This window comes from Apteryx mantelli, chromosome 5, assembly GCF_036417845.1.
Source record: "Apteryx mantelli isolate bAptMan1 chromosome 5, bAptMan1.hap1, whole genome shotgun sequence".
In the NCBI taxonomy this organism is placed as follows: Eukaryota; Metazoa; Chordata; class Aves; order Apterygiformes; family Apterygidae; genus Apteryx; species Apteryx mantelli.
Genome location: NC_089982.1, coordinates 42,902,425 through 42,921,090, shown reverse-complemented (window position 1 = coordinate 42,921,090; position 18,666 = coordinate 42,902,425). Strand labels below are relative to the sequence as shown.

General features: G+C 39.6%; 1 protein-coding gene across 1 annotated transcript in view; it reads right to left on the bottom strand.

The window, feature by feature from the left end:
• Window positions 1–7,953, bottom strand: part of CPE (carboxypeptidase E) — a 61,569-nt gene extending 53,616 nt beyond the window's left edge. Inside the window, exon 1 of the mRNA XM_067297888.1 lies at window positions 7,661–7,953. Within this exon, the coding sequence (XP_067153989.1) occupies window positions 7,661–7,949 (289 nt within the window). The 5' untranslated portion in view covers window positions 7,950–7,953. The remainder of the gene's footprint in view (window positions 1–7,660) is intronic.
• Between the last annotated feature and the right edge of the window lie 10,713 nt (window positions 7,954–18,666).

Genomic DNA, 18,666 nt, shown 5'->3' with positions numbered 1-18,666 from the left:
CCAATTAAAAGTCAAAAATTAGGTGGAATGAACACACAACTAATTCTAAATGAGTTCTAATGATAAATTACTGACTGAACATAGTAGTGACTCCATTTTTATGGACAAAAATTTGTGCCTACTATGAAATAAGAGGGTCAGTCTTACATTTTTCATCTTCTGCATAATTTAAAGGCTTGAGATATTGATCACAAGATTATAGAAATATAAATAACTTTTCCTGGATGAAGTGAATGAAGATTTATTTATATGATGGCAAGGTCACTTTTTGATAAATCACATGATTATATTTTACTGCCTTCAACAAAATGCCTCACAAAACATTAAAAAATCATTGTGTTTTATACAATTCTTACTAATGCTCTGGAGTTCACATTAACCTCACCATAATAAAACATCCATTTAGTCCAAACAAACAATAAAACAGTTCACTGTTTTCATTAGAAACTGTTAAGGAATTCTGCAGACGTGGAAGGTGATGATAACTGTTCTCTTTAAAAGAAATTAAGTTGAAGTAATCAACTCTTTCAAAAGGAGCAGGATTATCAAAATCAGTTTGAATCAGATCAAGGAATTCTGCATAGTCAGGCTAACATTCATAAACAGTCTAATTTTAATTAAGCCTGAAAAATAAAACAACAACTGCCTTCAGTGGAGTCATATTATACCTCATGAAGACTGGAGCCCTTTTTGCTACAGCTTGTGTATCCTTTTCCTTATTCCATCAAGTAAAAGAGAATATCAACTTCTTAGATACAGTAGATGGACCTACAGTATTTTCCCAGGTAGCACAAACCTTCTCTTAATCCTTTTTTAAAAGATCTAATTAAAATGGAAGTGATTAAATACCTCAGCCAGCAAAGCAATTTGGAGTATTATATCTCTAGGAAACACTGCAGAGACTGCTTAACACAGCTGCCTAACCGTACTCACTGTGAATTTCCATTGACTTCAGTGGGAACATGAATGTCATTAATAACTAGCTGCAAACGTGATCTATAAATGCGCCTACCACATCTCCTTGATTTTCACCAGTTTTCCAAGCACTACATTTGACTCGTGGTATTCCATACCTCTATCTTAAATTGAACTTTAAGATGACATAGGAAGAAAAGATGAATTTACAAATATTAGGAAAATATTTTTTACTTAAGAAAGAAAATATTAAAGAAGCAAAATCTTTTATTTTCAAAAAATTTAGTGCTACTAAGGAAATTATAAAGAATACAAAGTTATTCAAGGCTCTTAAAAATAAAATAAATGCCTTTTTAAAACTTGCTTAGCATGTACAGACACCCATCTTATTGCCTGCAAATCTTATAGCACTCCTGAGATCTGCGCAACCTAGAAGAGCTCATAAGGACACTGGACATCCCACACTGGCCCTAGGTAGCATTAAAATCCTGCTGCAAGAGACTACCCAGGCCAAACCGTGCCTCTGAGACTCCAGAGGAACTGGCATATGTGGCCCTACAGCACAAAAGGGTTTCACTGGAAAGTTAGCTGTTGCCACTCTGTCTCCTACAGTATGATCAAGGCACAAGTAGCCTCAGATTTGCCCTCTATTTTCAGCACTCTCAGAAGGCAAGTCTGCACCTACCCCCAGAAAAGCTTTAGGGGAAAGGCAGAACTTCCTTAAACGTTCTGAAAAGAAATCTGTTCCCTGACACACAAAGAAAGAAAATCCAAATGCAGAAGGCTACCTAAAAGGTAGGTAGGCTTGTTAGTAGGGTTTAACCATTTTTTATTCTGCATTTTATTTTATACATCCATATGCAGACACCAAGAGCTGCTTGTTGTCTTCCTGCCTGAAGAGTGGCACATGTTTAAAGAGGGCTGCAAACATAAGCCATGAGAGGAGAGAAGCTGAACAGCAAAGGACAGAAAAAGGACAGCATAGTGTGGTCAGACTAGCCTCTCTTGTACTCCTGATACAAAGCAGTCTGCTTATATCCATACCTTTATAGCATTTGCAGTACCCTGTAATGCAGCTGAATATGAACTCACTGCACTCATTTACCAGAGGCTAGTCCCAGATTTGACATCTCCTTCAGAAAAAAAATGCTAAGCAAGCAGCCATTGATAAAAACTGATGCTTGCTTAAACCTTAAACATGCAAAAATTAGATTTGCTCTCTAATATCCAGCTTTAATAACAAGCTCTTGCCATAGTCAATTTGTATTAATGTTTTTGTCAAATTAGGAGATATTAATAGAGCCCATCAAATAGCTCACAGGATTTCCACTTCTAAACTGCAAGAAGGAGAAAAAGAAGCTTTATAAAATTAAGTGCAACTAACTGTAAATGATAAAATTAGAGCAGCAGCATCTGATGACATCACTGTAACCAAGAGAACAGTTACGTGCTTTCTAACATCACCGTTGCTAAAATGTTTTATTGCCTGCATGAGTTTAGTGTTCTCCTGTATGGAGCGCAGCAGCCCCACAAGGCCCTAAGGTGATATCGAATTGTCTCCCCCCTCTCCTGTGCCGCAGCTCTGAGGAGCACAGCACAGATGCCTGCCCACACCGTGCTGAAATCACTGCATCTTCCTACACATTTGCTTCTTCTTGTTGCTGTTGTTTTTCAGAAAGCAGCACTTGCTCACAGTTCTCTAGAATGGCTGCAGAGTCCCTTAAATTTACAAAATCATTAAAAAAAAAAAAACTTAAAAAATGGGCTTTTGTGCAACAACGAAATACAAACATCACGTGTAACCATTTTTTTGCCATGAACTTGTCGGTTTGCCATCTTATCACAGAAAGCATGAGATCACATGGCTTGTGCCACACCTGAAAGAGGGAGCACTTCAGTGACAGTGATGACAATGACTTCTGCATTAGACAGACCTTGGTTCTCCCCATCCATTAATATAAAGGAGATGCACGATTTTCACTTTTGTTTTGACTGTCCTTTAATTGTGTTTTTGCAGGATCAAACAGCTGCAGGGCTTACAGCGATCTTGTGAGGCAGGGCTGGAGTGTCCGAAACGGAGAGCCTAACACCAGGCTACTTTGGGGAAGGCAGTACAGAAGCAATTTGGCAAGTCAAGCAGCTTGCTTAGGCTTAGCATCACCAGTGATCCACCCAACCCATTTCCTCATGGTGTCGAGGAGGGTCTTTTATAAAGTGACAGTACCCAAGATGAATGTAGCTGAGTGTCACCTCAGAAAATTCACAGAAGTCTGGCACTGCAGGGTCATGCAGCTGAGCAAACGCTCCTAGCCAGACCCGTTTTGCACACTTCATATGCAGCGTGCTCACTCCTCGTCCCTGAGACCTACCTCACTGGCTTACAATGTTTTGTCATTGAAAACTGAAAAGTCCAAAGATACCATTTTCTAGAGAATGAGATATAACACTCAACTACAAGTAAAGCTTTTTCTTCAAGTGTTTTTAAAGATGCCTTTTGAAGGAAGGGTGAAAAAAAATTATTAAAACTGAAAAACCTTTCTAAATGAAATGCTGTTCTGAAAAAAAAAGAAAAATATTTTGTTTCCAAAATGCCAACATTCTGATATTTTTCAGGATTCCTTTTTGCTTTTCTGTAGCATGAACAATTTGATGAAAGTGGCACAAATTTGCAGAGCATTTTGTTGTCACAGAATCCACATTTTCAGCTGTCCTCTCTCCCCTCCATTTGATGCAAAAGTAGTTTCCAGAGCCTGTATCTGTAACAATGTAACCAGTTGATTAATAATCCTTACTATAGGATTTCTTGACAAAACTATAGCACTGAAAAATAACAACTATAAAATCTTAGTATTTTTAAACAAAAGTAAGACTTGAGAGAAATTTTTGGCTACAACTTTTTCATGTAAAGAATAAAACCCCTAAGAATCTTGAAAGTGTCAGAATGTTTCGTTTTCACATGTTGGAATTGGAGTATGAACAGAAAGGACTGATCTCGCGCCACCAAAATCAATGGTACAAAGGAGTCAGAAGTAGCAGCATATCTAAACAAATGGCTGAACATTAATGGTGCAAAAGCTGCTTTCTGCATTAATCAGTTCTGAATATATTTCACTGCTATTAAAGGATACAAACTTATGCCAAAAATGAGCTTTTTTATGGTAATTAAAAAAAAAAGCCTCAAGAGATCAGCATCTATCAGGTGTTTGTTCAAAAGAACATCAGATACCCAAAGCAAGAGGCGTTTTGCTACTCTCAAAAGTAGTCAGTATTCTCCTGCACCTGAATTAAGGCAAAAAATTGCTTTCTTTGTCTCAGAAATAATCTGTGCTTTAGTATCAACTGTTCTCTTGTTTTCCTTTGGTGCATCATCAACTTGCCATAATCTTCTCTTCGCCTTGTTGTCTGCTATCTTCTGTCAACTTTGCTAATTCTTTGGCAAGCACAGGGACAAAATCATACTTTCTTACTTGATCAAAGCCACTCTAAAATTTTTGATCACTTCCAGTCTAGGTTCAGAAAATGCCTTTAACACATAATCACTGACATCATCTCATTAAAATCTTCCTCTGCCTTAACCTCTAGTCTTCACTGATTAAAACTGAGGTTATCAGCATGGAACAGCTTCCTCAGTACGAAATTATTTGTTAAAGGTCAAACATCTTCATCTTCTGGTTTTCCTTCTCTTTATTCAACAATTTCTTTTCCATCAGTGATTCCCAGGCTCTGTTTTCCCATTTGAGTGCACTTTCGGCCTAAAGAAACTGCTGCCACAAAAAAAGAAAAAAATTGCAAAGTACCAGAACAGTTTGGCATGAATCAAAAGGGAGACACAGGTATTCAAGTTTGCACAGAAGACAGCACACTTCCCTAGTATTTAATGTATGATCAGGAACTTTCGGCATTCTCACACTTTTGATATTTAGCACATCTCTGGGAATACCTTCATGAAGGCCATTCTGGTCTTCCAGGTGACTAATGTGTGTTTTAAAGATTTGCCACGAAACTTCATATGCTCATGCAAGAAATCAGACTTACTCATATGGAACTATTCTTGTTTCTAAAGTACTATCAGGGCTTTAAAAAAAAATCCTCTTAACATATATTTATCCCAGCAAAAGATGAGGCCTTAAGGATTCATCCCCGTTGCTTTGGTAATCTAAAGCATATTTCTGCAATTTTCCTTTACATTTCTCATATTTTTTTTAAATATTTCCCACAAATTTATTTTCACAAAGAACAAATCTTTCAAAATACAAGTCAATTTATATGTCTATGCATGATCAAATACATTCACACATTGCTGCATGGGCATGCAACATGCATGATTATGTAATGTATGCACGTATGTGCAGCATTTGCTTACAATCAAACTTCCAGTTCAGCTTCATGCAAAACCATAAACAGAATAGCAGAAAATGTATTTTTATACTCCTTTATGTCTTCAAAAACATCATTTAATCATCAACTTCCCCACTAAGAGGACAGATTTTTTTTGTTGTTTTTTCACAGCAGCTCACTAAATAATTCAGGTATCATCCCTGCATACCCACCAAGCTTCTAGAAGCATGAGCTGTCTACAGTTCATACATCCATGAGCCACATTATAAATTTCATTTATACATACACATATTTAAAAATAAACCATATGACTTGGGAGATCTTGTAGGAACAGGATACATTCAGGAGTAATGACTCCTTAGCCTGTCATGAAGAAAGGAGGAAAAAAAAAAGTGTGTGTGTATATATGTGGATGTATATATACACATACATATATATGTGTATGTATGCATACATTTATGCACGTGTCTGTGCATCTCTCTATCATTCTTTAATAATAGATGAAGATAAACCAGATCCTGCAAGCTTTAATTGCACAAAATATCCATATTTATATTCTTGCCCTGAGACTCAAGGGTGGATTCTCAGAGTGAGCAAGAATTTCACCCCTCAGGTAAGAGCTGAAAAATCAGCCTCATATTTCCTGCCAAGGTTGTTATAAGGCTCCACTTCTTTTACTACACACCTTAAAAAAACTCACATATAAAAATAAATAGTGCTAAATTTTACTACGCAGTAGAAGAAAAGGTATGTTATTAAGAAGAAAACATCTCTACTACAATCTTTAGCATAATATTTGGGTGTTTACAAAGACACGTATATTATCAGTGTTTTTACAGTGATTTCAAAGGACATTGAGCATAGCTAGGCATGAGGTCTGACTCGCTGCCCTTCCTAAGAGATCCTCAGTGCCTCTCATGTGCCATTGCAGATAACAAAAGCTGCAGAAGCTCCCCACTTTTCAAGAAATACTCGGTACCTTGCAGAATGAGACTGAAGATTTAAATAAAACAATTAGTTTGCTCTGGTTCAAACCCTGGTTGATCATCTAAGAAAAAAATAGGATTTTCAGCATTTGTCACTACAGATTGCCAGCACTCATCTTATTCCCCAGTATATGATTTGGACACTAACAGATGTGGCATTTTTGTCTTGATGTGGCTCCTTTTGTGAGGGATTGAGCATGTTCCAGGAAACGTGGAACGTCCGTGACATTCACTGCAGCCATATGTGGAATGAATCCAAAGGAAATTTTTCTGCTGTTTGTTATCACTCATTGATGTAAAGTTGGATTTCTCTCTTTTGCCAGGGCTCAATGGCAAATCCCTTCTCTGTCACTGACATCAGCGGGAGAAGGAGCACGTCTCCAGTGAGAATCACGCTCTCCATCTCAGACTGCACAGAGTGCTCTTTCTCTCACTGTTCCAGCCAGCTTGAAAGAAGGGCCAAATAAATAAGCTGTAATAACTGTCCACTGACACTAACACTCACAAAGTCACAATAATAACTGTGCATCATTCCAGTGTGTAAATTACATAAGGGTGATAGATTAATTCTTAGCTTCTGTATCACCCTTCCTGTCAAGATGGCAACACACCACAAAGAAATTTTTCAAATTCCACTGCTATTTCTATGATTATTTTTCATTTCAAGACAATGCTTTGTTACCCTGCCTTCCTCTTCAGTCCTCCTTATGACCTACGATCCCACGATCTCTAATTTTTAACACTATTATCAATAACCCTAATGCAGTCAGTAAAAACGTAAGTCCCCTAAAGATGCAAAGTGAGGTTGGATTTGGTTCAAACAACTAAAGATAAAGCCGTAGCTGTACAGATCCACTCCCAAAGCTCTGCAGAACCCGCATCTCCAGCTAAAAATCAGACTTCCAGGCCTGTTCCATAACCTGCTGATGGGAACGCCAAGACCTAACCGCAGGCGGCTTACCTACAGTCAGGCCTCGGGGACCCAACACCTGTCAGGATTAAGCCTTTTCAGGTACAGACATAAATGACAGTGCCAGTTCTGAAATCTGAACTGATGAAAAATGCACACTCGTGGGTGTAAAAGGAATGCACAGAAACTGCATCTCCCTTTACAACAACTGTCTCAAAAAAAAAAAAAGAAAGAAAGAAAAAAGAAAGAAACATACATAAAAGCATATCCTGAGCTACTCCACCCGAAGAACCACCTGTGCAAACGCTGGTAACTGCCTCTAACGCGACGGGGAAACGCGGTTTGCACAGGCAGCGCGGCCCCGGTACGCAGCTCCCGCAGAGCCGCGGCCCCGCGCGGGCACGTTCGCGGCAGCGTTTTCCCGCAGCGCTGGCGTCTGCGGCCGGCAGCAGGGAGGAAGCGGCTCCGCCGCCGCTGCACCGGGCGGCGGAGCCCCGCGGCGCTGCCTTACCGGGCTCATGCTCGCCGGGGCGGTCGGAGACCTCGATGACGAGCAGCTCGCGGCCCTCGGCGCTGCGCCCCACGGTGTAGATCCGGCTGATGGCGGGGCACTGCAGCCACACGGCCACCAGCGCCTCCCGCAGCTCCGCGTAGCGGTGGTACTCGAAGGAGATGCCCTCCTCGGCGCTCACCCGCCGCCGCCGGCTGGCGCCGCCCGCCGGCTCCGCCGCCGCCGCCCGGCAGGCAGCGAGCACGCCGCAGAGCGCCAGCAGCGCCGGCACCCGCCGCCCGCCCGCCATGCCCGCGCCGCTGCCGACCCGCCGCCGCTGCCGACCCGCCGCCGCCGCCGCCGCTGCCCGCGCCGCCGCCGCCGCTGCTGCCGCCGCCGCCGCCGCTGCCGCCGCCGCCGGGAGGGGGCGGCGCCGGGGCGGGCGGAGGCGGCGGGGCGGCGCCGGCGGCGCCACCGCCCTGCGCGGGCCGCGGCGGGGGAGCCCCGCGGGGGTCCGGCACAACCCGGTCACACGATTTCTGCACTGCTGGGTTTCTTTTTCTCCTCAATTCCTCGGGCTTTTCTTTTTTCTTCTCTCTCTTTTTTTCCCCTCTTTTTTTCCCTCTTTTTTTCTTTTTTTTTTCTTTTTAACGCTGCACGGCGTTCATGCGGTCCCGCCGGGTTAAACCCACTGGCCATCTCGCCCCGCTGAAGTGCCAATATCCCCCTAGGCTCAAACAGCACTATTGCAGAATAATGCAAATGTATTTGACTGAGGTCACAGGGCAAAATATAAACAAAATGGCTAATGATCTTTAAATTAAAGTAGCTTTGCTGCATCATAGAAACCAAAGGACAGAACACAACTGCTACTGAAGAACACTTTCTGATACTGAAGAATACTCAGAGAGCAAATCCCAGTATGTTCAATGCACCTACTGTTGTGAGAAGCCATTCACAATATATTAATAAATCACAATCTATTCTAGACCACAGATATTAAAGAACTTCTGAAGTCATCTAGTTTTTCAACACATGTTCACAGGAGTTTAGACTATGTCAGAATAGCCCATAAAAGATGACTGATAAAAGCACACATGCTGAAAAGCAGCTTGCATATGGCTTTTTTTTAAGGACGCAAAGCCTCACTTGAAAATTTTCAGCTGTTCAAATCTTTCTACAAATGGAACCTTGTTCCCTATAATTTCATATCTGTTTACCTAGCTTTTTAACAAATAACCTAAAAGGCAAGCCTGTAAGACATCTTCCTCCATCACCAAATAACAACATAATGAATCAATTTTCAGAAAGTTTCTTTAATAACTCTTTGCAGCCCAATGGCTATTTTCCTAAATTACAGGTTATTTAGCTACAAGCAGGAAGATAATAGAGAGAACATGTTCTAGGAGAACATCCTCAATATTCCTGGCATTTGGTGACACCAGCCCTGAAAATCATACTTACAATATAGTGCGAGACACATCCAAAGTCCCACAACATGCATATGTGCCCAAGATTAGAGCCTTCCAAATGATCTGGATATATCACCTGCAAAGAAATTAAAAGTACTTTCTGGCTGTGAGTCTACCTTGAACACTACTCCAGCTCTCAGTGGGTACAAGCACTATGCTAGCAAAGCAAAGCTCTTCTTCACAGACTTGAAAACACACTTATCATATATTTATATGTGTATACACACCTATACTTGGTATCCTTCTGTGTCCTGACTGTCAGTCCTGGACCGTTTAATATGTTTTTTCCACAGAAATACCCACAGGTCAGCTTGCTGACCTTACTGTCTTTCAAAGCCAACTGGATCCAGAAGCTTCCTCACCCCAGTTTAATTCCAGGGCTATGACAATGCAACTATGTGCAAAGGCACCTTCACAGCAGTTCCCCAAAGCCCTCAGCTCTCCTTTCTTACTGCTAGAAAACTTTGGAAGATGCCTATCGTACTGTGCCATATCAGCTCTGGCTTTGCAACAATGCAAATGCAAACTTGTTCTAAGCATTTTGCAGGGCTGGGATGTACAGAGACTCTCCGATATGCTGTTTCTCATAGCATGCTCGCTGTACATATCTAGGATCACTGAATCACTATCCCTCTGATTTCTCCCCTCCCAGCATGAATTATATAATGAATTTGTTTATGGCTTCACATCACTTAAAAATTACATGTTATATAGGTAACACACTCAGAGCTCCAAGACAAACTGCAAATAAAGGTAGTTTACCCAGCATTCAGAAGATTCAGAAGTTTTCTTCTTCTTTATCAGATTTGTTGGTTAAGTTCATCACAAGCTAAATTTTCTTTTTTTCTCCATTACTCTCCCTTACTCTTTATACAAAAGTAAACAAACCTGCCAGACCTGTGATTTTAGAGTTCAGTATCATTATCTGGGAGAACTTTCTGATCAGTCATAAAGAACTTTATGCTGTGTAGCAACTCTCATTGGCTTCCATTCAAATTTATTTCCCCAAAATACAATGTAACTAAAAGCAAAGATAAAATTAGGCTCAACAAATCAGTTTTCTTGTTTTAACTATTCAAGTAATGAATTATTATAATTCCACTACACAGAATTCAAGTCTCACAATTAGCCTTGAATGAATTTACATTAATTTCCATACTGGTTAACCTGAAAAAAAAATTAAGTGAATGTGTTCCTGTAAAAATAGATGCATACACACATCCTATGTAGAATGGGGTGTTTTATAAGTTATCAAATAAATCTTTCATTCTGAGTTCACACATGCTGATTTCTTTTAATAAGGGATTTAGAAAGATTAGATTCACAGAGAGCTTAGGAACATTCACAGACCTGAGTAGGTGGAATAAATTGTTGACTTCCTTTATACCCATTCCCTTCTCCTGTTTTCCATAGTTCAGAGATGAGCACAGTCATCAGAGATGAAGGTCAAATTTCTGCCTAATATGGAAAAAGGTTTTGCACTTGCCTGAGTCTCGGAGTAATACCCTAACCACAGCTGCATTCCCAGGCCATACCATAACCAGGCTCCTGGATATTCTAGCATAAACTAGTAATGCTAATTAAAATGGGAATAGATCTCAGGTATTCCCTGTTCAGACAAATCATCTACCAGCAGATTTCAGATCCATTTTCTCTCTCTCTTTGGTGAATGTGAACAATTTGGTGAATGTGATACAAATTTTCAAGTAGTTCTGGCTTGCCTGAATTTTTCTTTTCAGCAAATCAGTGATTCAACAGCAAGTATATACATATCTTTTTTAAAAATTTCCCCACACTCAGACAATTCTACTTTCAAGACTTCAATAATTTCGTACTTTTTCACTTGTGTGACAAGACAAGCAGACTGAGGCTATCATATTCTTTTCTAAACTTAAAATGAGAACCCTAAAGCTATCTACCATTTTTAAAGTACACAGTAGGAACAATAGAAATCTTAACAACACGCTATGATGGAGATCAGAGATTTACTTTATTAATAACAATATACTGTTAATAAGGATGATACAGAAATATGCAGTAAAGTTTTCTGGTTTATATTTGGAAAGTAGTAGGATGGTGCACTATATTGTACGAGGAAGAAGGTATTTTCTAGCACACAAATAACCAAGCAGGATGCAGAAGAGAGTATGTAAGGGAGAAGCATATTCTCAGTAAGAGCAGATCAGTACATCTTTAAAGAACTCCTTAGAGGACTATCTTTGGCCTGCTAATATTCAGTTACACTGCATTTTGGAATCTTGGAAAAATTCTGAAAGACTAGTTAGGGCATTAACAACTATTCAGAAAGAATAGCTATAGATCATATATGTTCTAAAAGACAAGGTCAGATAATGAAAAAATTGATAAAGGATTCAGTTAATCAGGAAATTATGGATAGGAATACAATAGTTAAAATCAGTTTAAAAAAGAAAACATTTGATCTCATTTTTGATAAATTATTGGACAAGTAGGTAGAGATAACTGAAGATATAATAAGCTTTTACAAAGCTGTTTTACTGCTGATTCTGCACACAATCTCAGATTATAGACCTCTCCCTACCTGGCAGCTCTGGTCTCTTGAGGATATCTCTTCAACACGGAGGCTTGTATTACCAGCCTCCAAAATGTCTTGCACAGCTCAGCAGTTCTATTTCTTGGATACCTGAAAAACAGTATTGAGATATGGAAAGTCATGGCTTTACCTAGCTCCTTGAGAGCAGGCTTAATATAAGGCAGGTCAAAGGAAATATAAACAAATAAAGAATGAATTTTAAAAAATCCAAATACAAACAAGGCACAGGAGAGGAAAGAAAACCACCTTCAATTTATTTATTCCAACCTACCTTTTCCTCTCTGTCTCCACCTGACAGATATTTGACTCACCCATATCACCAAAACTCAGCCTCACCAGATATTTAAGGGCTTGCTGTGCTCTTGCTGGCGTGGGGAGCTGAATATTGTCATATATGTAAAAATCTATATAGAAACTTTTTATAGACTGATACATAAGATTCATATAAAAGGTATCTGACAATCATACTGATGCACTATACCTACATAAATGGTAGTGGTTTATTACTGCCCCTTGTTTCAGATTACACCAGTAATCACTCCTTCTGAGGTGATACTAGGTTTGAGAGACAACATCAATGCTGTTTTTGAGAGATATCATGGCGATACTGCAAACATTCTTATACAGAAAAAGTACCATGCAATATCATTTTCAGCATATTGAAAACTGGCTGACAGGTTTTTACAAAGTGGTGACTCATTGTCAAATGAGTTTTTTTTTTCTGGTCTTCCACAGGGATTGGTATTTCAAATCCAGAGGCTAATTTATTCAATTATTACAGAAAAAAATATGAATCAAACCTGATAAAAATTGTGGATGACACAAAGATTGACAGAATGGTGAATAATAAGGATACAGGAGCTCCGGGATGTGATCTGGGTTACTTGGTGAAGCAAGCCCATTTAAAGAAATAATATTTCAGCACAGGAAATTGCAAATTAAACCTAAGAGCAAGAAGTACAAAACACACTTATAACAAGGGGAAGAGCTAACTATCTGGCAAATAATTTTTCTAGAAGGACCTAGAGATCACAATAGATGAGTAACTGAAAACATGTTTTCCAGCATAATGCTGTGGCAAAAAGAGCTGATTTTATCTTTGAATGTTTGTAGACAGAAGGACAGTGGTTAAGAGCAGGGATGTGATTATACCATCAACGTGGTATTGGTGAGAATGACTGGGAACTGTTACACACAGTTCTCATGTCTACACCAGAAAGAAGATGCTGAAAATTCAGACACAAGCCACAAAAGGCATTTGAGAAATAGAGGAAATGTCTTGCTGCAACAGAGGGCATGATATGTTCTGATGTGAAAAATATAATTAAAAAGTGATTTGATTACAGGCATACCTCGTTTTATTGTGCTTCGCTTTATTGTGCTTTGCAGATACTGCGGTTTTTTTCTTTTTTCTTTTTTTTTTTTAAACAAATTGAAGGTTTGCATCAACCCTGCATCAAGCAAGTCTGTCGACACCATTTTTCCAACAGCATGTGCTCACTTCGTGTCTCTGGGTCACATTTTGGTAATTCTCACAATATTGCAAACTTTTTCATTATTATTATATCTGTTACAGTGATCGGTGATCAGTGATCTTTGATGTTACTATTGTAATTGTTTTGGGGCACCATGAACTGCACCTGTATAAGACAGCAAACTGAATCGATAAATGTTGTGTGCACCCTGACTGCTTCACCGACCGGCCGTTCCCCCGTCTCTCTCCCTCTCCTCAGGGCTCCCTTTTCCCTGAGACACAACAATATGGAAATTAGGGCTCCCTTTTCCCTGAGACACAACAATATGGAAATGAGGCCAATTACTAACCCTGCAATGGCCCCCAAGCATTCGAGTGAAAGGAAGAGTCGCACGTCTCTCACTTTAAATCAGAAGCTAGAAATGATGAAGCGTAGCGAGGAAGGCATGTCGAAAGCCAAGACAGGCCGAAAGCAAGGCCTCTGGCGCCAAACAGTTTGCCAAGTTGTGAAGGCAAAGGCAAAGTTCTTGAAGGAAATTCAAAGTGCTTCTTCAGTGAACACACAAATGATAAGAAAGTGAAACAGCCTTCTTGCTGATACGGAGAAAGTTTTAGTGGTCTGGATAGAAGATCCAACCAGCCACGACATTCCCTTAAGCCAAAGCCACATCCAGAGCAAGGCCCGAACTCTGTTCAGTTCTGTGCAGGCCGAGAGAGGTGAGGAAGCTGCAGAAGAAAAGTTTGAAGCTAGCAGAGGTTGATTCATGAGGTTTAAGGAAAAAAGCCATCGCCATAACATGAAAGTGCAAGGGGAAGCAGCAAGTGCTGATGTAGAAGCTGCAGCAATTTATCCAGAATATCTAGCAAAAATAATTGATGAAAGCAGCTACGCTAAACAACAGATTTTCAATGTAGATGAAACAACCTGGATTCAAGTCATAAAAAAAAAACCATACACACTACCTACCTAAAAAGACATGGAATAAATAATATGCTACCATTTCATTTATAATTCTAAAAACCTCTTGAAGAATGGAATATTACAACTCTAAATCGTCATATTAAACTTTTAGTGCTTTGAATCATCTCTCCAATAGTTGATGAGACACTGATCTTTCACAGATACCTTGACTGGAATATTTAAAACTCATAGTTGCATGTAATTTTGTGACAGTGTTGGTGCAGGCACAAAGCAATAGGCTAAGAACCAATGAACAGAATCACATGTGTGATGAAAATCTGAAACACTGAAAGCTCCTTGTATTTTCAAGCTAGGAGTTCAATAAAATAAAGCAAGGTATAGGTGCAGCTCCAGGATGACAGTGGGAGCTGACAAGGCAAAGAGGATAATGGCAGTCTTTGAAACCTAGTTAAAGAGGCCACTTCCACTATGGAAACAAATGCGTTAGGAAAAACAGCTCAGCCAGCAAAACATGGCAGCTGTTTCAACATTATAAAGCAGTAATCAGCAGTCTTGAATACATATACCTAATAGGAATTAGTCACTGTTAGACTTCTCCAGGTCCTACATCACAGGGTGGTTTCATGATACGACTCGAGTAGATCTAACAACTTTCCAGCTGTCAAAAGGGAACAGTCAATTTTTCCTCTTTCCTGTTCCTGGCCATTTGCTCCCACAGCTTATCTTGCTGACAGCAGACTGCTTGACAAACCAAGACAACCCACCCATCTGGCAGAAAACTAAGCAGGTGCATGTGTGCGGGTGAACAGCAGGCAGGTTAGAAAATGCAATCAGCTTGCAACAGAGTCAGAGGAGACCAGCACAGAACTAGAGAAAGTAGCTGGGAACAGTGAGAAGGAGGATCAAGATGTCCTCGTCCTTCCAGAGTGAGGAACCATCAGTTTGGCTCAGCCACAACATGCAAGCACTTTTTTCAGCTTTTATTTTCTCACGACTCCAAAAAATGCATTTTCTTAGACGATGAAAATGACTAAGAGTCTATGCAACTGGTTGGCTCACAGGGTCTGACTAACACAGAATCTGGCAAGTTGTCTTCAACAAATGTCAGCCTCCAGCAGGAAGCCAGAAATATACACTACTTTGCTTCTCAGGCTGAATAAAATTACTTTATTATTAGAGAAAAATAAATGAGCTTTTCATACAGCATGATAGTAAGTTCATCGGAAAAAAATAAAGTACACAGGTACCACAGCAGGAACAATTCTTCAGCTGATCCACAAGATAATGCCACTCTTGCAAACCAGTACAAAATAAATAATAAAAAGCCCCCCCAAAAAATCACAGAAAAGTAAAATCTATAACCAAAAAAAATAAAATATCATCATAAAACCTCATACATTAACCAGGAGCATATAAGCCAGGAAGACAGAACTCTTACCTCAGTATTTAGTATCTCTTCTCATAAATATAAGCTTGTTATGAAATGGAATTTGTGTAAATATGGCATAACTATCTCTATCAAAATAAATGCTGGAAAAAGAATAATTCACTGTGAACATCAGAACCTGTTTTTTTCATAAATTATGATCTGTGCTTATAGACATCTAACAACAACGATCTCATCTTTTTCCATAGCTACTATCTGTACCCCTGTCCAATGAAAGAGCTGCATCCCCTTTCCCACCCCGCCTTAGGGGTCCTTAATCCCTACAGTCTTCTACAGTATCTTCAGCTCTCTCCAACATCCTCAGGTATCCTACTGAGCAAGAGTACACAGCGGCTGCTCTGTCATACACACAAGTTCATTGCTAGTTGACAAGAAAAACAATTTTTTGAGCTCATGTTGCAGCCCATTTCTCAATGGGTGCATTAGCTTGGCATTATCACTTATTAACCCTGTCAACTGAAATGCAGAAACTCAGCATCTTTTAGATCCTTACCTGTCAAATTTAAAGCTGTGCAGTAGGTTAAAAAAATTACAGTGGTGAAGGGATAAGATAGCAAACAGCATGAGGTGCATAAGCTGGCCAGGAGGCTGAGAATGCAGCTTGCAGAAAAAAAACAAGACTTGATTGGTCTGTTAAGCTGTGGTACTCCTTCCTGCAGAATATGGTAGTAATAGATTTACAAAAAAATTTCTGCATTAATTCATGAAAGAAAATGTCTTTAAAGACTTTAAAATACAAAGATACCAGCTCCACCTCATGAAGTCTCTGACTGGAAAAACATTCAGGAAAAAGACTTGCCCTTTTCTCTTATGCTGGCTATCTGCTAATGGCCAGGATACAGGGCTACATGGATCTTGGTTCTGGTGCGTCACAGCCATTGTTAAGCTAGCTCTAGCTTCTTCTAGTCATTCCACAATATGGGATTTGGATCAGACATGGAGCAATTACTGAATTTATCAGGAAGTTTGAAGCCTTTTTGGAACATTATTACCTGTACCACCTCTTTAATACGTCATTTTTTCCATAACCTCTATTAGTATTCTGTGTGTCATTACATGATGCTGTTTGATGTAACCTGGATAATTCAGCTGTAGGTTCACTTGTGAATAGAGTTCTCTCACACTCACCAATAACTTAGTACCATTTCTTCTAACTCATGGGCTGTATATGCACATACTAAAGGAATCTTTCTTCAATAGAGGTTCTCACGTATAGGTAGTGTGAAGAATAATAGGGCAACATCTCTAAGCCTCAATACTTGGTTTGCTGTTAAAAATAAATTACATTTTGTAAATCCATGCTTATTGTGTAATTTAAACCTAGAGCTGTAAAAACTAACACACTTTAAAATAGAGTTGATCAATATTTTAAATTTTGATAAATATTGCATTCTTCAGCTACTGAACAGGGAGAGTAGCTGAGTCAATGAAGCAATAAACTTGAATGTTACCTAGCATTACAACTATTCACATGGCAGGGGGTGGGGTGCAGAGGCTTTGTATAGAGAAATCAGCATTTACATGCTATAAAGCAGATTATTATGGTGGACAAAATGCACTGCACTGGAAAGCAGGCAGTCACTGTGGCAGCCCATGTAAATTTGAAGTTAGAGAATTTTTAACTTACAGAATTTGATAATGTGAACAAACAGATATGTCACTGTCAGGTGGTTTTTTTTTAATTAAAAGAATCTGCACAGTAGCACAGCAAGGAGATGAATTTTTACATGTGGAACAGTTTTTAAGTTTACTAATGGAAAAAACTACTGTAGTTTGTGTACTAGAAAAAAGCAATATGCAATTGAGAAGTTAAATGAATAATGGACACTTAAGAACAGTCACCTTTGATGCAAGGACAGCACCTTCCACTTGAAGAAAAATAGCCATGAGTTTTAAGCTAAAGCTATATGAAAAACTTGCTGTATCTTAGAATACAAAGAATTGTTAGCTTAGTAATTAAAACAATTGTTGCTTTTCCACCCTAGGTTTTGAGAGAAGTTGACCAGAATACAAGCCCAGACTCCAAACAGGCAGGTGATAACTGACCAAAAAAAACCCAAAACAACACCAAAAAATCCCACTACCTCCCCCCCACCCCCATCCCATTATTACTTAAAACCAGCGTTTCTCTTATGCCTTGTATGTAGTGGCAAGGTATCAAGATTTTGATCATAATTTTCCTCCCCTCTTGTAACGGGAGAAGTTGTCTTTTAAACAAACAAAACCAGTGTGTATGCTCCCAGTCTTCGTAGCTGTAGAAGAACTCATCTCAGCTGCTGGGCTGGAGCGCTCTGCCACCTATAGGAATCCGTACTCGGGCAAGAGACTGCTTCCTCATGCAATAGATGCAGGATCAAGGGCAGCTTCACAGGAAACAAGTTTAAAGAGGAGCTACCCAGCAGGTAATCCTAAATCCAGTTAAAACCTAATGGTGGCTCAGCTTTTTTAACTCTCAACTGCTTCAGCAGTCTTTCTATTGCACTGGGTGGAGTGTCTTTCATCACTGGTGTAAGCACACCCCATGCTTTCAGTAAGCTCTCAGAATGGCTTGTTAGTTCAGGCTGGTAGCGCATATGGGCTCAGAAAATCCCAAGTACAAGTCCCTGCTAAAACTGAACAATTAACTGAACAATCAACTGCTACTCACCTGCCATAGCCAAGTGTTTTTTCTTCCTTTTTGAGGGAAGGGGGAGGACAAAAAAGAATCTCACTTGACTGTAATCAACAGGGGTAGAGATAGAAGAAATAAAAGGTACCACCAAACACATGCAGAAGAAGAATCTGAACCTCCACCACATCACAAGTAATATTCCAATCATTCTGTTTGGGCTTCTAACAAAACAGAGGAGCTAATGATATTCATTCTGTACTTTCATGGGAGCACCTCTTTTGAGGATTACATCAGATTGCAAGTGAAGCAGCAGCAGGATTTGAGTGGTCTTGAGTAAGGAAAAGCTGCAAGCATCTCTCAAAGATTTCTAGGATAGATAAAGTGGTATTTGAAATCCAAAGAGCAGCAGACAAATTCAAATGCAAGGTGGAAGATCTTTATGAACATTTAGCCCTAAATACTTTCACTGTTACTTTTGTGCAACACATAGACAAATATTTAGAAAGTAGATTCAACAAAATTAGAATTC